The following is a 21,900-nucleotide window of genomic DNA, read 5'->3' on the forward strand; positions in this document are numbered from 1 at the left end:
TCGCTTAAGCCTGCATATTGCCACGCTTACCAACCTTGGAAGACGAGGCTCAGTCACAGCCTCGGCGCGGGGAATTTGTAGGCATGATCCGGAAGATTCCAGCCTTGTTATGCAACCAAAACTCGCCTCTGCCTACACAGTACTCCGTGGTGACGACTGCTTTTGCCAGCCTGAGCTTGCCCACAGTGGCAATCTGCTTAGTATTCCACTACTGAGACTCATATATCGTCTGGTCACCATGTCGACCCCTTCACCCGCTCCCGAGCCCTCCTCATACACCGCCATGGACAGCGACGTCGAAGCCATAGGCAGGCACTGCGAGTTTGCTTACTGCCATCAACTGGATTTCCTCCCCTTCCGCTGCGACTCCTGCCACCATACCTTCTGCCTCGACCACCGAACCGAGACCGCACATAAATGCCCTCGCGCAGGCGAATGGGCAAGCAACAGACGGCGCAACAGCGTCGGCCGAACCTCAGGCACTTCAACACCCAAACCAGACCATTCGAACGCCGTACAATGTAGCAATCCAACATGCAAGACATTCATCAACACTTTACAAAACACGGGCGTGCATTGCCAGCACTGTAATCGGGGTTACTGCCTGAAACACCGCATGCGGGAAGATCACGACTGTAAGAACCTCATACCGTTGGGAGCGAGACCAATCGACATCGCTATGCAAAGCAACAAAGAAAAGATCAGGCTCGGCTTCGGACGATTAAAACAATGGGGCAAGAATCAGCAGGAGACGCTACGGCCTAAACCCAAACCTTCGAGTCGCGCAGCGCAACTGGCCGAGTTGAACACCCTGAAAAAGAACGCCAAAGGCGATGACAAGCTACCCTCCGAGAAACGGGTATATCTGCATGTCGAGGCTGAGGCTGCGAGTACGACGAGCAAACTACCTAGGGCGGATCTGTTCTTCTCACAAGATTGGCCCGTGGGTAGGTTGCTTGATGAGGCTGCGAAGAGGCTGCAGGTCGCAAACGTGAACAACAGGGTAGAGACGGAGGAGCAGAAGTTAAGAGTGTATCACGTCGAAGCGGGAAGACTACTGGAGTTCTCTGAGAAGGTCGGGAAGGCTCTCATCAATGGGAACACTGTAGTACTGTTGAGGGGGGTCGGACCGAGGGAGGCTCAGGCATGATAGACGACCTCTGTTGTTGCTGTTGGCGACCCGACGAATGCATATGCCAGCGACTTGATCTGCAATGCTTAGCGACGGCGTTATTAGGATATATCCCACATTTACTCATTTAGTCGAACTTTTTGCCATGAGAAATCGAGATAGAGACGGGCCTCGTACTGCCGGATTAGGCAACCACTCTACGACCACTTCATTCCATACCAGGTAGTTCTGCGGTTTGCGGTGCTCGGGGGTGGCCGATAGTGGGAGCACGTACTTCGTACAGTGGATGAGACGCGATGTTGCTCATCACGTTGCTTTGATGAGGTAAATCAATGGACAAAGTTCTCACCGAGTCACTGAGTCACTGCAAGGATTCACATGCTGCGCCAAGAATTCTCGACGTCCCCGTGTTTTATATTGCCATCGATTCTCTCAAGAACCAAAATGACCGGCCTTCTTTGTGATCCGACACTTCAATACTTACTCGTGGAATGTGAGGATTGTTATCCGGACTATCGAGTGCATTGATTAGTCCATTTCTTTGTCAACCCCCACAAACAATCTCCCTCTTAGCATTCCATCCTCACTGCATCCAATTGGCTGAAATTGCTCAGAAACGGGCTGTCTGCACCCGGGCAGCCCACCTTAACACCATCTAGCCATGGATACCCGCAGACCTTCGTTACCGCCTGGACAACACAATATGGACGCCGATTCGGACGAAGAGGCCGACGAGTACGACTGGAAAACACGCGTGTCAGGCATGCACGAGGAATCACGAGCTTCAAGGACTGGCACCCGTAAAGCCTTCGTTCAGCAACCGGAGCATAATGAAAAATCTCAGTCCCATACTTCGGAAACCGGTGAAACGTCTGACACAGACGACCTCCAGGAAGACGAACAATTGCCACATCCATTCTATCACTATGCTAACGAGAAGCGTGACACCTATGTGGATGCCAAGCTCATCTATCAACGCCATCGAATGGATACGTTATCCGAAAAGGACATGGGCAGCCCGTTGTTGTTGGGCAAGTCCTACACGATGCCTGCTACCTTGGATGGTGACGTATCATTAGATCGTACGACTAGCACTGCTTCGAGACAGTCTCGCCCAAGCCAGCACGGGGCAGGTCCTAGTGTGCAATCGACCAAAGTCCAAGAATCTCTTCCCAGTCTACAGACTCAAACTGGTCCCCTTCAGGGTGCCCGGCCAGATCCGGCATTGGTCGCTGATGCCGCCGCTCGAAATCATCGACATCATCCAGGCCTCCCGCATGAATTCAAGGATCCTTTACTGGCCAACGAGGGTATGCATGGGGCTGGTGCTGGTGTGGGCTTGGGCTCTGGTCCTGGAGGCCTCGCTCCGAGTGAAGATAGCATCGTCAGTGAAGTGCAGTCCATCTGCGATAAAATCAAGACCCTGCTCGACCTGAGGCAGAAGTATCTTAAAATCTCCCTCCAATGTCCCGGACAGAATCCACGAGATGACGAAAATTGGGAGGTTTATCCCCCGCCGCCGAATCCGGTCTGGAATGAGCAGAAAGCTCGCGAGCCTCATCAGGACTACATCGCTCCTAATAGCACCTCTAGCAGCCTCTACATGGCTGATGCAAGGGCGCATGGAGATGTGTACCGAAGCGAACTACACAAGTGGCCGACGGGGGCGAGTCAAGCTGGTTCCGACAGGGGGCCGCCATCACCATCCGCTTCCAAGCATCCTCGCAAACCGGGCCACTCCATTGGCGAAGATTTTGATCTTGATGAGTGCTTTATTCCAGGCAAGGAAGAGCGGCCTTTGAAATACGAAATGGACGAAGGCAGCATCTTTCAAGTGTACGATAGAGGTAGGCCGATTGTTGCGGTCCCTACATTGCGGGACTACTACGTGGCGATGGACACGATCCTGGATATTGCTTCAGATGGGCCAGCCAAAAGTTTCGCCTACCGCCGCCTTCAATACCTGGAAGGGCGATATAACCTGTACACCTTACTCAATGAATATCAGGAAGTGGCAGATACCAAAAAAGTGCCGCACCGCGATTTCTACAACGTACGAAAAGTCGACACTCACGTGCATCATTCGGCTTGCATGAATCAGAAGCATCTGTTGCGCTTTATCAAGAGCAAGATGAAGAAGTGTCCCGATGAAGTGGTGATTGATCGTGATGGGAAGCAACTGACACTCCGTGAAGTGTTTGAAAGTATCCACCTCACGGCATATGATTTGAGCATCGACACCCTTGATATGCATGCTCATACCGACTCATTTCATCGTTTTGACAAGTTCAATCTGAAGTACAATCCTATTGGACAATCCAGGCTGAGAGATATCTTCCTGAAGACGGACAACTTCATCAAAGGACGATACCTTGCCGAGATCACCCGCGAGGTCATTTCCGACTTGGAGTCGAGCAAATACCAGATGGTGAGTACCTGTGAAGGAGGTCCTCCACACCAACTAACTTGGTATGCAGGTCGAATGGCGCATCAGTATCTACGGTCGCAGTATCAATGAGTGGGACAATCTTGCGGGATGGGTTGTTGACAACAAACTCTTTTCCCATAACGTGCGTTGGCTCATACAGATCCCGCGACTGTACGCTCTGTACAAGTCGCTGAAGACCATGGAGAATTTCGAGGACATTCTGAGGAACATTTTCCAGCCACTGTTTGAAGTCACGCAAGACCCGTCCAGCCATCCCAAACTCCACGTCTTTCTGCAGAGAGTGATTGGTTTCGATAGTGTCGACGACGAGAGCAAAGTGGAAAGACGGCTGTATCGCAAGTTTCCGGTACCGAAAGAGTGGAATACCAAACAAAATCCCCCGTACGGATACTGGATTTACTACATCTTTGCGAATATGACGTCTCTCAACGCGTGGCGTAAGAGGAGAGGCTTCAATACGTTCCTCCTTCGACCGCATTGTGGTGAAGCTGGGGATACCGACCATTTAGCTGCAGCCCTCTTGTGCTGCCATAGTATCAGCCACGGCATTGTACTTCGAAAGGTTCCGTTGCTGCAGTACGTCTTTTACCTGGAGCAGATTGGGATTGCCATGTCACCGCTCAGCAACAATGCGTTGTTCCTGACCTATGATCGTAATCCATTCATCAGCTATTTCAAGAAAGGTCTGAATGTGTCTTTGTCGACGGACGACCCGTTGCAGTTTGCGTTCACCAAAGAGCCGCTGATCGAGGAGTATTCTGTGGCAGCACAGATCTACAAACTGAGCGCCGTCGACATGTGTGAACTAGCCAAGCATTCGGTCGACCAGTGCGGCTTCGAGCTGTCCTTGAAACGACGATGGCTGGGCAAGTATTGCTACCTGCCAGGTGTGCTCGGTAACGATGTGGCCAAAAGTAATGTGCCGGACGTGCGAGAGGCATTCAGACACGAGACTTTGAAGGCGGAACATGCATTCATTGCGAGGTACACGCGAGATTACAGCCATTATGACCGGTGCACTCCAAACCTTCCAGATCCTTCAGACCTATCTACGCCGATTGACGAGGTATACAAAGGGTTGGAATCTCCGAGACAGTTCTACGCGACCGTCGCCGACTCCGTGCCTCCCGCACAGCAAGCAAGACTGCCACAGACGAGATCTAGTGCTACCATAGACTGGGGTACGGGTAATACTTCACCCACGAGGCCCAGGACGATGTCGAGCGCCACGTCCTTTTACCCCACGCAATCACATCCCGACACGCACATCTCTGGCCAAGAGCCACGCGCTTTCCCCGGACTCGTGCATCAGCAGAGGAGACGCAGTTTGCGAGTTAGCTCGAGCAACTCGGACATGGCAGCGCCGGAAATGAGTTCGAGTTTGCAGCTAGAGCCAGGCCTGGCGAAGATCACTCTCCGAGAGGATATGGAGATGGCCAAGGATGAAGAGTCAGATTGAGCTTCTGTCGAGGTCAGGTACCCACTAGGCCACGATCGCACCTCAAGATAAGCAGTCAGGCAGGACGAAGCATGGACGAGAGGGTGAGGTATGTTTCTTTGGATGTGCATTGCTGAATCTAAACCTGGACAATTCGGGTGGAACCGGAGGGCAATCATGCAGTCTACAGTCATAGGGCGGCCGGCTGTATGCGGTGAGGAGAGGAAAGCCCACGAAAAAGGACAAACCTGGGGAAGGTCTACGAGTATCTTGCGACGGCAACCGAAGGACGCGATCTAATCAGAGCTTATCAGGAGCAATTCGGGTTATACAGCCCGAGAAGGCTGAGTCAGAATCGTGTTGGTGATTATTGACGGCTTTCTGCTTGTTGGAGAAGTCGAGGAAAAGGAAGATTGTTGAACGGCATGCTTTGCAGGTAATCCCTGAACGTCAAATTGGTGAGATTGCATCCCGTCTGTCTTGCTACATGGCGTTGAGGTTGACATGGATGGAGGCTCTGTCGACTGTCAAGACATTTGGTATGCCATAGATACTAGTATTTCTTTCTATTATGGACTCAAATTATCACAGTACTCCATAATATCCAGGTCATCAGAGGGTGGACTGATGGTTTGATGCGAGTCTCAGATGTGGGAGATCGAGACCTTTGGGAGAGTGGATTCGCCTTCAGACAAGTCCCCGGCTTCGGTGCTTTGGGGCTCATCATGGCTGGCTCGTAGGTGGTTCGCTCGCTGGATTAATGGGGATCATGGGCGCCAACGGGTACCTGTCCGGCTACATGATACGTCCCCGGTTGACCGCTTACACAGTACTGGCTCGCTGGCTCGCTGGGTAGCTCGTAGCTCGTAGCTCGTAGTAAGGGCAAGGGATGATGGAGGCCGTGCGGGAAAGCCAACAGCGTCATCCATCAATCTAACAGCATTCAATCACGGAGAATTGGCTGATGATGGCGGGTTTGCTGGTTTCTGCTTCTGATTTCTGATTTCTGCTGTTCCATGACATGCGACATCGCGGCTGCTGGTTTCATTCTCATCCCCTGGTCTGCCCGTCCGACTATCTTTTCGTATTCTTCCCATTCGCCTTCTCGCTCGCACTTCATCATTGCTTCTGATGACTTACAAGTATTGACTGGCCCTGTCACACACGGAATCCACAACCTCATCTCGTCTCAGATCCCCGCCGTTCCAAATCCGGGCCTTCGCTAGATTTGCAAATCATCGTCTGCAACTGGCCCGTCATCACCATCCTACACACACAACTCCTCCTACGATATTCTCTCTGTACAACCCTACTTCCGTCCGTCTACACCCGAACTGTCATCTCGAAAGCCTCCCTTCCCCCGCACTGGACGCAGTCGCGTCTTACCTTACACCCAATGCTCGCGTGCTCCTAGCTAGGCATCTTGCCGTGTCTGAATAGGAACATGGCCTGAACCTACCATTTTACCGCCATTGGTCATGACCTCTTCCCCGCCTCCGCCCAGGCGGTTCATGCCAGAGCCTCTCGAGACGACTGCCCGAAGTTCGAGACTCACTAACGGCTCATCTCACCCCTCTTCCTCCTCGAGTCCTGGCCCAGACGAATCACCAGTCTCAAATACGAATACCGATACCATGTCTCCGCAATCAAGACCTCGAAAGTTCCTACCCCAGCCAGTGGAAGAGAGTGTAAAAAGCAGCCGCAAGAAAAGCGTGGAGCACGTTGAGGGCAACGAACCCAACGGACAATCTACCAAGTCCTCGAGTCCGCACCACCCCTACTCTCACTACGACCATCCTACACTTCCTGGTGTTCCAAACAGCAGGCCCTTGACAACACCCAGACACTCTACATCGGAGCCCGTCGAGCCAAGTACACGAAGTTCTAGGAGGAAGTTCGCACCGGAACCTATAGAAACGAGTACAAGAAGCAGTAAAGACAAGGAAGAGCCAAACGAGGAGGCTCCTTCACGGCCCCGCCGGAAGTTTGCACCAGAGCCCGTGGAAATCTCGACGTGGAGTAGCAAGAACAAGAAGACTGATGCGGCAGATGAGAATCAGACACCACGTCCCCGTCGAAAATTTGTTCCGGAGCCTATTGAGACTACGAAAACTACGAGAAGAAGGAGGGATACCGGCGACTCAGACGACGCCGACGCAGAGCCTCTGCCATCGGGTGACTCGCTGGCATCTAGTCGGGCTTCTTCAGGGCCACGAAAGTGGGAACCGGAGCTGTTGGAGACGGCCAAGGGCTCTTATCGACGTGTCTATCCGTCTAAAGAGACTGCTCTAAGTCGGCCACCGCCATCACCGTCACTGAGCGAAGAAGAAACGGTTGATGAGAGCGCTGGCGTTGGAGAGTCACGCTTCTCTGCAGCAGCGCTCGTCCGCAAACAGTCTGGGCAAAGCCGTCAGCATTCCTTCCAAGTCCCAGACTTGCCTATGATCGAGTCTACAACCGAGGAATCTGAAACACCATCCTTGAGCGACTGTACTTCCTCGATCGAGACCGACCCTAGAAAGGACGACAACCAATCTAGTGAAAAAGACAACTATACCGAGTATGTTCTTCGATTGGCTAGCGAAACGGTGACCGAAGCAGAATTACAAGAAGCGGCTATGGCCGCCTACATCAACGAGCGACCTCATGAGCCTGTGGATCACTTTGCATTCACTCAGGACGACGATGAAGATGGCCCTCTTCCGGTTCCCATGTTCCAGGGGGAAAGCGGGGCTGATGCCCGCACATTCCGACGATCATCGGCGGCAGAACTGGATCTCGCGTTGGAGGGCATGCGAAAACACCACGAACAACTGGAGAGGACGAAGAGAGACGTCAACGCCGATACAGCAAGTGCGAGCCGGTTCAGTGCTGCGGCTGTCGCGGCACGGCATGCCAGAGAAGCAAAAGTACCGCAAAAGAGCAAGAAGCCCAAACCGCTAGATGAGGATTCGGAACTTGCTCGTATGCGAGCGGCGGCATCACCGCCAATGCTGGGTGACGACCTTGTTTTCCCATTCACAATATCGCCGAAAATGACCCGATGCGACCCAGACCAACCTCCGAGACCACGGAACGCCGATAGTGACGATGAATCTAGAGATCCCGGGAGCCCGCATTTGTGGATCTCCGACACCAAAACCAAGAATGATGGCAGCGGAGGTCTATGGATGGGTATGTGCCAGGCCGGGATGTGGCAGCCTCAGTCCCCACGAGATGGACTACGTAGCGGTATCCAAACACCTGCCCCTGGAACTCCGGCAACAGAGAGGTGGAATCCTTTCGAGACGGCGATGCCTGCTCGGGGGTCGCACACGCCTGGTCGTGGGTCTCACACCCCGGGTCGACGGCGGCCAGTGTCTGGCATATCTTTTCTTCCGCTCACGCCTCCTCGTAGTCAAGACGGCGATGAGTTTACGAACACAATCGACAAGAAACTGCAACTGGAGAAGCAGATCGAAGAAGAATTCCCGCCGCGAGTCATTACACAAATCTACAACTACTTGAGTCTTGGATACCCCAGCCTGGCACACATGTTTGACGAAGAGTTGAGCAAGATCAGCAGGATCCCGCTTGAAGAGTTGCGGAAGGATGATTACCAGGCCGACGCCAAGGGTTATGTTGGCGCACCCGAAGGCGACGGGTGCGATGAAAGTCAAGTCATGGGTGGCCGATGCAAACGCTGGGAAGCGTTGAAGTTGTATGTCCGCGAATGGGCAAGACAGAGTCCCAATTTCGCAGATGAGCGACGACGTGCTGCCCTCGGTGCGGATGAGGATTGGGGTGCGAGAGCGAGAAAAGGTAGTTGGGGCCAGTAATCCCCTGCCTTTCATGGTCATTCCGACTTTTTGGATGGTTCCATTTCGGTGCTTGCCTGTAATGCCAGGATTTGTTTCTCGTCGGACCTGGTGTTTGAACCTGGTGTCTTTCCTGGATGAGTACATTCTGTGGCTGCATGGTACCAACGGAAAGAGGCGATGATGGTCAGTGGGCCACCTGTCATGGCATTGTTCGCCGACTACAGATTCATCGTTTGCGATTGCTTGAATAGAGCGGACATGGTTGCTCTGAAGAGCGTTTGGGTATCGAATTCTTGGGGATTGACGCTGTTAGACTGAAGCGCAGGGCAGCGCAAGATTTGGCCTGAATGAATGCTCGGAATATTGCTACCTATAGGTACCTATAGGTACCTAGGTGGTAGCTGTTAGAGCTTGGATTGGTAAATTGTATACAGTACATACCTCCATTTTACATGCGAATGATGAGTTGATGACGTGTATTCGGGTCTTGAAAGGTGGAAGAATTGTACTTCTTCCGTGAACACAACTACCAGTGTAATCAAGCCAGGCCACGGCATGCGGCAGGCACAACGGACACCTGCCAGTGACCTGCCATGAGGCGCGTAGGCCAAGTCGGTCACAATTGAGTCGGAGTAAAAATGTCTTCCTCTGATCACTTATCACTTTTCACTCTAGCAAAATCTCTCCCTTTCCCTCCATCAGACCATTATTCACACTTGTTCTCGAACCGACCTCGAGGAGTCTAATTTCATCGCCATGATGGTTGAATTCACCTATGTGCAATTCATGACCGTCCTCCAGTCGAAAGAGCGAGTCTGCCTTGCCAAGAGACGGCCACTACATGGCCTCGATGGTACCATACTGGCATACCTCCGTAGTAAGTCAAGAGAACCCTGTTGTATGGTGGGCTCGGCAGCCTAGAAAAACCCCTGTCCTCAGCGCGACAGGCCTCAGTGGCCCCCGTCCAACACCCGGAGCATTTTTCTGCTGTCGGCGATGGTTTGTTCCATGGCCATTCGACCCAATAACACCGTTTCACATCATCGCCGGTCAATCTTTCTTCGAGAGGAACGCAACCTCCTTACTGAATTCACCCCTCAATATGTCTGACTCGGGGCAGCCGATCCTTGTGTGTGCGTAAAGTGCAAAAACACCGCGGCGTGCGTTTCAGGCGTCCCGGCGCACGCACTTGGGACGAGAAATTTGGCGTGAATTTCCCACCAAGGTCAGCAAAATCACCACCACAGCCGACGGAAACAAAGTTTCCGCTGTCTCTGTTGCTCTCTGGTGACTAGGTCGTCTTAGCGGAGGTCAGTGCTCGCTGCCCAATATTGAGCACGACTTCGGGGATGGCGATTCTCTCGCATACGCCAAGTCTTGTCCACTGCGAAACGAGACAACAGAAACCGACGTGCGTACCCGTGCGGCTGAAGTGCAAAACAGCATCGATGACCCTTCAGCTACTGATACGCGGGCATTGAGCGTTTACATACGAGCTCTTGATGGTAAGGCTGGTGATGGCCACATGCATGGAAACGACCGTATCTCGTTACCTACCAATGCACCTCGACCGGGGTACTCATCATTGTTGCCTACCTCCAGACACTATCACTTCGATGAGCCAACCATCGTCCTATCGTCGATGCAAGGCTACTCCCATGTCCGCTTCTCGATTCGCTACTAACTTTGCTTTCACTCAAGGTCCATTCCAACAGAAGCTGGCAGTGCTCCAGCAGGCAACGAGTCATTGGTACCGATGGTAGGATACCGAGCCAAACCGGTCACAAGTTGGGGGCCGCACAGCCACACAAATTTGAAGTTCCCATCAGCATCTGATACCGCAATTGTGGCAGCTCCTTCCCCTTACAGGAAGTCAGGACATTTTTGGCCAACAGCGTCGGCAGGTCATCTTTATCACACCGTGAACTCACCTCAAAATTCCTAGGCTATGGTGGGTCTGCATGTGGCGCACTCGGCTTCACCCAACGTACCTCGGACTGCTGACATAATTTGCCGCAATAACCCAGAAAGGCCACCGTCCGACCTCTCAGCCATCTAAGCAAACGAAACACCCGTCATGGGGCTGACAAACAGGGTGAATTACGGCCCCTTGCAAGATTCCCAGCTGAGAGAATGCCGTTCTTCATAAGATGGAAACCTTTACTGCGCCTGCCAATCATGCGTGCGCTTTTGACCGGGCTAATCTTATCCACACCCCCCGGACCAAAGACACCAGCCAAAATCACCTTGCTGCCTTTTCGTCAATGCGAACCAGCATCTATGGTCTCAGTCGCCTAAGATGCCGTCACATACTCGACCACTAGGGTTCTACAAAATTCTCACAGCCGTGCATTGGTACCGAAGGATCTCATCCCCTGCATATTGATGCCAAAGTCCCCAATCAAGGTCCCCTTCGCCCTGACCCGGCCACGATCCGTTCTACTGTATTTGTGAACCTAGTCAGGTCTATACCGGCCCCAACGAATCACTTGATCTGCTTCACAGCCTTGACAAGCTCTAAACGGAATATACTTGTGGCAAACCCAGACCTTTCTGACCGGAGGGTGTCACCATGGGTGCAATCGCAAACCCACAGACCTCTCTCTGACTATGTCTTTGCAGTTGAATATATCTCGACTGTCACCCAGGTTGAAGAGAGTCACTGTCTTCTAGGCATCAGTCAAACCAAGTTCTTGAGAAAACACTATCGTTCAGATATATCGTCATATTTACTCGATTGAACCCAGCCGGTCACCGTCGCTCCTCTTGATCAGGCGCCATCAGACAAGTCTTAAACTCGAGGAGAACGTCCATTTGCTTGTTCACCATCCCACCGACCACCGTCACTCAATGCTTCTCGGAGAGATTCACCTTGCTTGACGTCAATCATCCGTTCTTGTGTGGATGTCCGATCCACGCCGCAGAAGCAGCTACAACGACTCTTCACCAGAACCAGTCGTAATTGAAAGAAGACCCCAGGTGCGTACATATCGCATCCTCCATCCCCGATCTACCGAAGGAAAACGACTGACGCTGGGGTCGAAGCTTTACAACCTCTTCAAGATCCGCAAGAAGAAGGTTCATATCATCGAAGAAGAACCTGTCCGCCGTCGCGAACGACACATTCGGACTCCTTCTTTCTCATCGTCACTGACACCATCGCCTCCACCACCACCATCACCGCCCAGACGGCCTTATCGACCCATGTCGTCCAGGCTGGAAGGGGATGTCTACGCCCCTTTGCCGCCGGAGTTGCCGCACAAGGGGAAACATCGTCATGATGACGTCGCCAATATCGTCGAGCGGATTCCTCGACGAGACAGCGGCCGTAGAGTCAAGATCGTCCATGGTGACCGTCGTGATCCAGACGACGAGGATGCGTATCCAAAGGTCGAGAATCCTGGCTCAAAACGTGATAGTGGAAAGTACTACGTCACCACCAGTGAGGGTGAGCCAAGTGGACATAGGAGGGAATACGAGCGTCGTCGACCCAATGCAGATCACGAAGTTGAAAGGCTGGTCGACGACTTGGCATGGGAGAAACGGCAACGTCGTGAGGCAGAGCGGGCCGCGGCGTATGCGGAAGACAAAGTGAACAAGCTCCAGGATAAGCTGTATCAGGAACAGCGGGAACGATCGCTGGAGAAAAAGGAGCGAGACATCCTGGAACGTGAGAAGCGTTTGAGTCAGGAGAGGGAGAAGAGATTGAGTCAAGAACGTGAGATGGAAAGGGAAAGGGAACGGGCCCCGGCGCGTGTGGTCGAGATCCGACCTCGCCCTGCTACGAGAGATCGTAACGATGTTGTCGTTGTGCATAACCCAAGAGAAAGAGGGGTGGTGCAAGTGAGTGGTGGGGATGCAGGGAGGTCGGCGCTGGAGAGGGCGAGGGATGATTATAATGTCCAACGACGTCAGCAGCAGTATGAGGAGAGAAGGCCAGGCACGAGCGGTGGCGCAGGGAGAGGACAAGTCGTTATTGTGGATGATGATGACTATCGCCCGAGGCCGAGGCGGTAGATGGAAGGGTTCGTGGAGAGGACAGACATCTTGTCGTCTTGACATCATGTTGTGAGGACGGGAGAGGAGAAGTATCGGTGCAAAAGCATATATGTTGAGTGTGTGGATATACAAACATGGACATGTGGGACGTGGGGTTGGAGTTGGATTCGGTCTTTGCACTTGGCTTGGGTCTGGCAAAGAGGTGGAGGAAGGGGAATGGAGTTCAGGATCCAGTTGAGTATCATGGCAGGCACGGATAAGAAGAAGAAAAGGCAAGACGCTGCAAAGCGTAAAACCCGGACTCGGTCATAACATGGGTTTGGCAATGGGATCGGGGACGGCGTTGATGGTATGGCATGATATGGAGTTCGACGGACACTCACAGGGGAAAGGGAAAAGGGCAAAGGATAGTCTTCAATTCGCGGGCATGGCGTAAGTACCGGCTGGGTTTGTAACGGTTTCCAATATCAAATGTTTTCGTCAAAGATGGGAAGCCAATGGGGAGTGTGTAGATGGAAGATCAGTACGAGTATGTAGATAGAAGTCAGTACGAATGGGTATAGATACCTCCTTGGTAGATAGATAGGTTTGTCGGAGGAATGTCTTCCCTCCCTTGATGGTCTTGACTAGATGTGTATAGTCTCCTCCATTCTCGATCAAAGACGCCAATTGATTACTAATGACAGGAGGGCCGAGAGACGTGATTGAGCACCGGTGGTGAGAAGGATGAGGAGGGTGAGGGTGAGGGTCAGCAGAAGCGGCGGCCTGAGCAGGCATACTACGTAGTAAGGCTGAGCAACTCACGACGAGGCTGAGTCGGATCGCCTGGTATTTGAGTAAAGCGGCGGGCCTCCGTCCAGTGTCTGAGTAAAGCGGCATGATCACCGTTGGTGACTCGATCACTTTGATGAGTACTTTTCTTCACGTCTCAAGTGTTGCAGGTACGGAAAGGTCGTACAAGGCTCAGAGTGAAAGCCTTATCGCCGCTCCCTGTCCTTAAGCCGGCGGCTCCTCTTTGCAACACGTCTCAGACTTGACCAAAGTCAAGCCCACGCCTCGCTAGCACGCGAACTTCAGGCCGGCCGTGGTCGGTCATGGCCAGTCCTACTTTCCTCTTGATGACCACGCGATATCCCCTTGTTAAACGGCGATTCTACCCAGAGCCAGCATGAGCGAGCCGGCGACATCGAGCATCAAAAGACAAGGACGCGGCCTTCAGAATCGTACACATATGTCTTCACCCACGAAGAATTAACAGCAGTCCTTATGACTGGGCTTCCTGAGTGCTGAGTAACCAGAAAAAGCGTTGCTGTTTTCAACTTATCTGTATGACGAGAAATGCTGCTTTTGCTGGGGAATCGGATGCCATGATTTTGTGATTGGGCTCCTATTAAATCTTCATGGTAGGCCATAAGACGGAAATCTTTCGACCCTTGTCTGAATATCTGCAGGTCGCCTATGCTGCCACAAATTAGCTCAAAGGGTTGGTAGGCCTGGCAAGGAATCCCTGACGTTCGTTTTGTCAACCATGAGCCTACGAGCCGTGCGAGCCGTGCGAGCCTGCGTTGGCGCGCTCAGCCGCAGTCAAGATGCGTCCTTCTTATTGTATGCCCTGCCCACGCCTGCCTTTACCCAGTCTCCCTCATATCCTGTCCCAACCCATCTTCCCAATCCATCTCCCAATCCTCAAGCAATGAACGAAATGACTGTGCCGGTCAAGTTGACGACGCACGGTCACCGATGCTCTCGATTCATCTTCACGAACCTGTGAATGGCAATGTCCGCTTGCTTGAAATGCGCAATGAAAAGGTGCCGTGCTCGAGTTGAAGATTTCACAGTTGCATGGATTTGTGCCCTACACGTCGAACTTACCGCCGCAAGAGAAGCTTTGGACGAGGAATACGAGCGTCTAGACGATGTGGCCCACTACACACTGGGCCGTGTTGGCCGACACAACGTTGCTGTGGCATGCCTGCCAGCCGGTCATCTAGGCACAAGTTCTGCCGCAGCCGTGGCTGCTCATATGCAGAATGCCTTTCCTGCGCTTCGATATGGACTTATGGTGGGCATTGCTGGGGGAGTTCCAAGTAAGAGCGTGGATATTCAGCTCGGTGATGTTGTCATTAGCCACCCTCAGGGCCGTTACGGAGGTGTCGTCCAATATGACTTTGGGAAGACTGGGTCGGGAGGGCAACACTTTCCAAATGGCAGCCTCAACTCTCCGGATTCTATCCTCCTTCAAGCAGTGGCAGCCATGCGATCTTCTATAAACGCGGGCCAAACCGATATCGTGTCGTACCTGTCAGCTCTCAACCAGCGTGGTCTGTTCCCTCGTCCCGGCCCAGAGACGGAGAAGTTGTTCGATCCCTCCTACAATCACGTCTCAGGTGATACGTGTAATTCATGCCTCAAAGACCGCGTCGTCGACAGATTTCCAATGACCAGCCATGACATTGTAATTCACTACGGAACAATTGCCTCGAGCAACCAAGTTGTCGCAGAGCTCACTGGAGGCGGAGCAGAGACCGTTCAATTCATCCACGAATCTGTGCACGACTACCTTCTCACAACGAAGCGACTCCATCGACTTCAGCGACTTCAAGTCGACCTGTCATCCAATTTTCCCGGTGCCAGCCATGAGACGTTGAAGAAAAGCTGCGAAACCTATATCGAAATCGTTCGTTCAGAGGATCCAGGCTCTGGGACACCTTCGAGCTGTTTAGAGTCAGATCCTGGAACACAAGAAATAAAGCCAGAAGACACTCCATCTCTTAAGTACGCTGTTCGCAACATATTGTTCCACGCCGACGCCGCAGCAGAGCACGGCGTGAACCAAGAACGATTCATCGATGGATTCCCCTACGAACAGTGGGTGAAGGTAAGCGACTCTTTAGTCGAGCGTAGGACCGAACGCTACGGACTAGGTGTAAGCCCGCTGTATATCTTCGCCAACGAAAGCGTCCCAACTCTCGTCAGCAGTGAAGTTCGAAAGGTTCCGCTCATCGATGTCAAAGGGGGTCACTACGATTATCCGCTAAATGCGGCAAGGGCTCATAATAGCAAGGAAACCTGAAAGCTCTATTAGTTACAGGAGAAGACAATTTCCCCCCATCCGATGGCCCAGCCATGTTATATGTTACGCCCCAGGCGCACGAGGCTGCAATCGCCAGTTTTATGAACCGTAACATCTTGGTTAACATGACGCTTCTATACTGGGCCGTTGAAAAGGACAAGATCGACCTGCTGAAGATACTGTTGCAGACTAACAAGGTGGACGTGGATATTTGTGATCTTTACGGGCGCACGGCATTTTTACGCGCGGCAAGGTTAGGCCGCGCGGAAGCGGTCAAGTTGCTGCTCTGGACCCGAAAAGTGGATATCAATAGTAAAGACAACTCTGGTCTGACACCATTGGCATTGGCAGCCGAGCATGGACATGCGGCGTTGGTGCGGTTCCTGCTAGACACCGGCAAAGTTGACATCGAGTCCCTCAGCCAACTCGGACAGACGCCGCTATCGTTGGCGGCAGAAGGTGGGCATGAGGCAATGGTGAAGCTTCTGGTACAGACGGAGAAGGTGGACATCGAGTCCAGAGACTCAAAAGCGTGGACACCTACATGCTGGGCACTTTCAAATGGTCACAGAGCTGTGGTCGAGCTACTTTTTTCTTCCTGGATAGCAGATGCCATGTCGAAGGGCCGAAGTCTGGACGTGAAAAGACTCGGGCTGCATGGGAAAGCCCGCTACTCAAGAAAGAATTCTCTCCACTGGGCACTTCCGGAAGACGACGCGGTCAAGGTCGCGAAATTTCTCGCGTCGAGAGACGAGGTATGTCTCCAAGTTACCAGTCACAGTCATCCAAGTGCAGAAAGCGAGGCGACAACACCCTGGACCTTTGTGGAATTGATGGAATCACTCGTTGCTGCAAGCAAGCGCAACTTGAACACAACAGAAGAAGGAGAATCTTCCTGTGTACTGCGAAAGGCTAGGTGACGTGATGCGATGGCTGATTCTTGACAAAGTGTAGCGCATTACCCACACGTCCCATGGCGACATGCATGCTCTCAAAGTAGATGAGATATCAACAGGAACGATTACCTCGTGGGCTACCATCATTACCATCCACTGTAATCTAAAACTGACAACCGAGAGCATCTCCAGATTTCAAAGGAATCCAACGCACGCACCCATCGACTTGAGTCTTTTCAGTTGGCAATACTGCTCAGTGTTCGCTGCTCGCCATTGCCATTGCCATTGCCAGCCTCCGGGATGAAGTCATCATCATCATCATGATCCATTCTCTGTCTTCAGATGGGATTTGAGGCAGAAATTTGAATCACATCATTAGTTCCCCCCGCGCTAACCGCCTCGAGGGCCGCCCTCTCCGCGTTTTGGCGATATATCGCCTGCCAAACGGCCTCCTCGGCGAGTCAAGAGCCTCGCGGGCACGGTCACGGGCCAACTTCGCTTCTGCGACAGCGTCGCCGGCGGCAAAAACTCTGTCGAGGGCTTAGGGGGATAGCGAGGCGGATGGAAGGGCCTCGGCCGGATATTGGTTGGGTGTTGGTGTTGGTGTTGGTGTTGTTGCTGTTCATACTCACAAAGGCCCCCGGTTTGTTGCCTTCTTTTTCGTGGCTTCCCATTTGTTTCACAAGAGTTTTCGCGGGCTCATAGTTCACACAGACCCACCGATGTATTGTGAATAAAGTATAGGCTCTGCGATGATCCGAGTAACTGCTTACCCGGCGCCGTTGCGGGACCAATGTAAGTCTTCCAGAAGCTCATGAGCCTGCAAATTGACCTCACGGTGTCGACATAGCAACCCCAATCAAAGAAGCGCACTGTTTCATTGTACTCTGTGATAGGAGGCAGGGGGTTAGCGGAAGGACTGAGGATGGAAGCCCTCGGGGTCTGCGATGATATACTGGGCGGTTATCGAGTACCGCTTCGCATATAACGTCGGCCAAAAGGGTCCTCGTCCACAGCCCGCACAAGTACAAACCATGCTGGTGGCGACGCTAGTCTCCGCGGATGTATCTCTCCCATGTCTGCCCAAAGTCAAGGTGTCTTTTCCACAGCTGGGGCACGCGAAGTTGTTGGCCCGATCACTTTGCTGCCGCGCCGTCATCCACCCACTCCAGCAATCGGCGCACATCGCTGCACCTACGCAGGAATTGAAGGTGACCAGCTCAACTTCCGTAAGTTCCTCGCCGCAAACGGCGTAGGAATGGCGATTGCTGACTGAGGATGTCGCAGATATCCTCGATAGTCCTTGCATCCGGAGGCACGGCAATACCATGGCGCTCACACAACTTTTGTAGGTCTAGATCACCAGCCGGCCTCCTCCTGAAACCAAATGTCTGGTAGGGGCCTGGCTTCTGGACCCCGCCGGAAGTTTTAAAAGTAGGTGGCTTGAAGGGCGGATCGCTCGATGCAGGTCTGGCATGCTTAAGGTCCTCCTTTGTAGTCGAAGGTGCTTTTAGCTGCTGACATCTTCCAAAACTGCTCTTCCTCCTGAGAATCCGCCAGCTAGCGCAAGGTCTGCACGGTGAATGAGATCGTTCAAGAGCTGGTCTCTTGAGCTCCTCATTGAACACCTCCGCGTGCAATCTCAAGCACCAAGCAGCAACGCCATCGGTCGTGATGCTAACATCATGCGTTTTGCCATCGGCCTTCGAGCCACCCGCTTTATACGAATTCCCTCCAGAGGCATGCGTTCCATCTGCTGACGCGACAGGCGAGCTTTATTCTTTCATGGTTCGAATATGTGCGGCACCTTTCGTTGTCTGGCATACCGTAGTAACCAGGAGAAGGCCGAGAGGGAGGTAGAGACAGCATAATGTACTGCCCTCGTAGTTGAGTCGAAGGGGAATCCTAGACGAAATTGGGGGGGGCCGGGGCGACGATGGCCGAGGCGACTGCGGTTGTGTGTAATAGTAGGTTGGAACAGAGACTGTTGATCGGACCGACCCCTGAGCAGGTTGAGCTTGAACCCAGGGAGACCAGCCGAAGAGGCCATGGAGGAGAAGGTATGTTCTGCTGACCCGGCACGCCATACAGACCACCTGGCCGTGGAGGAGGAGAGGTTATGTTCTTCCCAACGATGCCCCCCACTGTTGCATCTTCGGGGCGACCTGCTTGCCTTTGATATTGCTGAAAAGCTTTGGTTGGACGCTTAACACACCCCCATAACGCTCACGATACCGCACCCTTCTTATCCATGAGGATCTTGTTCATCTGGGTCTTGATATTTGAATGGCGAGCGTAGTTTTGGAGGAGGTTTGGTTGTAGCCGGTGGATGCTTTGTCTCCCAGTCTGTCAAAGTCTTCCCTAGCTGTTGCTGCTTGGCTGTAGCCCGGAAATCCCCTGCGGATCCTGGTGGGTCATAAACTGTACGCCGACCTTCCAAACACCGTGCACGAATCGCTCGGTATCGAATGAAAACATCTCACGACACTCTTTAATGTACATGCAGTGACCTTTTCCGGACGGCATTGGCAGTCGCGGCACGACCATGAATTCGACGTTGTGGTTCGTGATTTGGACGGTTTGAGTCCCAATTTTCAGCCGAGCGGAGTTCGCCCTCCCCTTGCCGGTTGTATCGTATTCTGGGTGCTGAGGCGATTATAAGTAGATTCTCACTGAAGAGTACGTACCTGAACCATGTGGGGCGTGGTCAAAGCGGGATGGAAGACGACCGCATATGCTGACCAGGCTAGGGAGGGAGCTTGATTGCGGCCTAGTAGGCAGCGTACACAAAGTCAGCAACGATCCGTCAAGACTGGGATCAAAAGGACAAGGACAAGGCCTCGGACTTGTCCTTGGTCGTCTCGCCGGAGTGCGTCACAAAGCAGCATCACTCGGAGACCGTTCAAACGTTGCTGGTATTTGTGTGGACTGGATGAGCGCACCAGATAGATGCCCAGTATTGAGGCATGTGGCATTTCTTGTTGCTTGAGCTTGTATTCCGGGCCAGGGATCTAAGATGGCACCATGGACGCACCAGGCTCTGCCTCCTGTTGGTGGTGACGCGCGAGTCGGTTGATTTTGTCTTCTCAATGAAGAAGGACATCTTGACGAGAGGAAAGCACATAGTTGACACGCTCGAACGCTGGCTCTTTATTGTTCTGCTCAGCTTTTTTGACCGCACGGGTCCTTTTGCCGAACATGACGTCCACCAGCGGCGAACAGCTGACTGCAATGGTTGCATAGCACAACACTCCTTCCATCCTCCCAATGGTCGTATGTGGTCTCTACACTTCAGTGGCGCGGCGGCGTGTCTGCGCTGGAACGCAAGCACCACAACTCGCAAGGCCTTTTGATCTGTGTCAAGAATGATGCATTCGCCTTTTAGCGCCAGAGTTGTGACCGATTAGCCCTTGGTTCTGTTCTCTTCAGGAGTTTTGGTGGTTTTGGAATCCGCCGTGGATGGCCGCGTTCCCACTCAGACACTACCGAATTCGTTTTGGTTGATGGAAGGTTCCTGTAGTGAATTCAGTCAGTTCGTTCTTCCTGTTAATGCCTCTGAATGCTCTTGATGGTACTTCTTGATGGTCGACTTGAGGTCGCCTAGCAGGTGGCCATACAATAACGATATTTGGCTGGGGAAGTGTTCCGCAGAACCTCTTGGTACTTTCTCAAGTGTTGCATCGACTCGCTCGGGATGTGGAAGATTTCCTCGTTTCATGGTATCAAGAGATCATACTGGTAGACGAGGTACGACCAATTGTCGTGCTGAGTCGCTGAGTACTTGGTGTTTCTGACGCGTTCTAGCGCCATCGTGATAGCGTAGCCATCTTGTATTTTGGGCTGAGGGGACGTTCTTGAATCATTGTACATGGTGACCAGGCCGTAGAATTGACTGCGATGGTATGCCGGAAGATTTCCAAGGTTGGCGGCGCTCATTTGCTCGAATTCGTAGGCGAATAGTACGGTGTTCACATCTTTGGTGCCCTGAGCGTCGTACACATCCAGCAGGGTCAAAGAATTAACGTCCGGATAGGATTTGTCGAGTCTGCTTCACGATGTAGCCTCTGTGAGTAACCTTTCCGGCCCCAACTGTACCTGGTGCACCTGCAGTCCAACTTGTCTTGCTGACTAGACTCTTTTCCTACGGGATACACACTCGCACATGATTGTCCAGATCAGGATACCATTTCTTGGTGATCAGAAAGCACATATACGTCTCAGGGACGTACGGCAATGGTGGAATCGACTTGACGTGCCGATACTCATCGTCGTAGTCACGGTCTTCATGTCCATTGTCGGTCTTCTTAGGGTCATGGTCAGACTCCTTGGGCTCGATAGTTTAGACGCTGGGTCAACAATACCGTACAAGGTATCACAAGTATAGGAGGTATTGTCTGGATCCTGCCATGTCAAGACAGCCCGACTACCTGGCGCCAAGAACTTCTTGAGCATCAGTCGTGGAATGGTAAGAGGCATGTTTCCGGACATTGTCCGCTCACGAAACTTGCGTCAGTCCTCGAACGGCCATCCGTCTTTCACGTCAAACCAAGAGTCTACAAAGTGGAGATCATTGTCCAAGGCCTTGGCCGGCTGCTTCTTCGTCCAATCTGCTGGTATTCATTCACCCGACAACGCTCTGTCACGTCAACAAGTTCGGACTTGTCACTTGTTCCAGGCACACAGCTCGAATCTCAAGTCCATGGCGCTCATTGTGCCTTCTCTGGATGCCACCAAGGCGAATGCATCCACCAGATCGGTACACGTCTCTGTGCGCTTGACGATGTATCCCGCTATATGTGACCTTGCCGTTGTGGATCTTTGCTGTCTTCCAAGTTGTTTCTCTGATGCAACTTTTCTCCAACGAAAAGGTGTATAAATATATATAGTCTTTTAGGCATCCCACGATCGGTGCTTCAGGATCTCCTGAGAGTTCTTGCCCGTCCCAGCCTTCGTCTTCTCCGGGTTCCGCATAGTTGTTAGATCTCCAGTTCTGGTACCGATTCGATCCTGATGCGTTCGGGTTCCGGTTCGGGGTCGTATTCTGGTTCTGTCTGTCCCTTCGACAGAGACCAATCTAAAAGATAACATTCCCAATCCGTTGAAGTCCATTGTC

At 52.5% G+C, this 21,900-nt stretch overlaps 8 protein-coding genes across 13 annotated transcripts; 6 read left to right on the forward strand and 2 right to left on the reverse strand.

Annotated features, from left to right (window-relative positions):
* Positions 1–105: 105 nt before the first annotated feature.
* PV05_04773 (uncharacterized protein) lies at positions 106–1,485 on the forward strand. The gene has a single exon (XM_013461215.1). It carries the CDS (start codon positions 110–112, stop codon positions 1,148–1,150), a length of 1,041 nt encoding a protein of 346 aa, XP_013316669.1. The 5' UTR covers positions 106–109; the 3' UTR covers positions 1,151–1,485.
* Positions 1,486–1,585: 100 nt separating this feature from the next.
* On the forward strand, positions 1,586–5,607 carry PV05_04774 (AMP deaminase). Its single transcript, XM_013461216.1, has 2 exons — positions 1,586–3,560; positions 3,610–5,607. Exons 1-2 carry the CDS (start codon positions 1,794–1,796, stop codon positions 5,038–5,040), a joined length of 3,198 nt encoding a protein of 1,065 aa, XP_013316670.1. The 5' UTR covers positions 1,586–1,793; the 3' UTR covers positions 5,041–5,607.
* Positions 5,608–6,040: 433 nt separating this feature from the next.
* On the forward strand, positions 6,041–9,298 carry PV05_04775 (uncharacterized protein). The gene has a single exon (XM_013461217.1). The coding sequence runs from the start codon at positions 6,498–6,500 to the stop codon at positions 8,835–8,837; it is 2,340 nt and encodes a 779-aa protein (XP_013316671.1). The 5' UTR covers positions 6,041–6,497; the 3' UTR covers positions 8,838–9,298.
* Positions 9,299–9,757: 459 nt separating this feature from the next.
* PV05_04776 lies at positions 9,758–13,431 on the forward strand. Of its 5 annotated transcripts, XM_013461221.1 has the most exons (4): positions 10,324–10,463; positions 10,521–10,665; positions 10,724–10,770; positions 10,847–13,431. In XM_013461221.1, exon 4 carries the CDS (start codon positions 11,724–11,726, stop codon positions 12,834–12,836), a length of 1,113 nt encoding a protein of 370 aa, XP_013316675.1. In that variant the 5' UTR covers positions 10,324–10,463; positions 10,521–10,665; positions 10,724–10,770; positions 10,847–11,723; the 3' UTR covers positions 12,837–13,431. The 5 variants fall into 5 exon arrangements, with proteins under 5 accessions (XP_013316676.1, XP_013316672.1, XP_013316673.1 ...); XM_013461220.1 differs by having other exon boundaries at positions 10,724–13,431; XM_013461222.1 differs by having other exon boundaries at positions 9,758–11,798; positions 11,865–13,431.
* A 1,158-nt stretch (positions 13,432–14,589) lies between these two features.
* Positions 14,590–15,891, forward strand: PV05_04777 (uncharacterized protein; the record flags this gene model as incomplete). Its single annotated transcript, XM_013461223.1, has 1 exon — positions 14,590–15,891. The coding sequence occupies one exon, from the start codon at positions 14,590–14,592 to the stop codon at positions 15,889–15,891; it is 1,302 nt and encodes a 433-aa protein (XP_013316677.1).
* A 53-nt stretch (positions 15,892–15,944) lies between these two features.
* PV05_04778 lies at positions 15,945–17,063 on the forward strand (the record flags this gene model as incomplete). 2 transcript variants are annotated; one of them, XM_013461225.1, is made up of 3 exons in its annotated part: positions 15,945–16,646; positions 16,841–16,919; positions 16,980–17,063. In XM_013461225.1, the coding sequence occupies 2 exons, from the start codon at positions 15,945–15,947 to the stop codon at positions 16,889–16,891; spliced, it is 753 nt and encodes a 250-aa protein (XP_013316679.1). In that variant the 3' UTR covers positions 16,892–16,919; positions 16,980–17,063. The 2 variants fall into 2 exon arrangements, with proteins under 2 accessions (XP_013316679.1, XP_013316678.1); XM_013461224.1 differs by having other exon boundaries at positions 15,945–16,919.
* On the reverse strand, positions 16,792–19,817 carry PV05_04779 (uncharacterized protein). The gene is made up of 2 exons (XM_013461226.1): positions 19,730–19,817; positions 16,792–19,557 (listed from the first exon to the last, which is right to left on the reverse strand). The coding sequence occupies exon 2, from the start codon at positions 18,115–18,117 to the stop codon at positions 17,695–17,697; it is 423 nt and encodes a 140-aa protein (XP_013316680.1). The 5' UTR covers positions 18,118–19,557; positions 19,730–19,817; the 3' UTR covers positions 16,792–17,694.
* A 684-nt stretch (positions 19,818–20,501) lies between these two features.
* Positions 20,502–21,263, reverse strand: PV05_04780 (uncharacterized protein; the record flags this gene model as incomplete). Its single annotated transcript, XM_013461227.1, has 3 exons — positions 20,502–20,832; positions 20,933–21,090; positions 21,144–21,263. The coding sequence occupies 3 exons, from the start codon at positions 21,261–21,263 to the stop codon at positions 20,502–20,504; spliced, it is 609 nt and encodes a 202-aa protein (XP_013316681.1).
* Between the last annotated feature and the right edge of the window lie 637 nt (positions 21,264–21,900).

The sequence above is a fragment of the Exophiala xenobiotica genome, assembly GCF_000835505.1.
Source record: "Exophiala xenobiotica strain CBS 118157 unplaced genomic scaffold supercont1.3, whole genome shotgun sequence".
Taxonomy (NCBI): domain Eukaryota; kingdom Fungi; phylum Ascomycota; class Eurotiomycetes; order Chaetothyriales; family Herpotrichiellaceae; genus Exophiala; species Exophiala xenobiotica.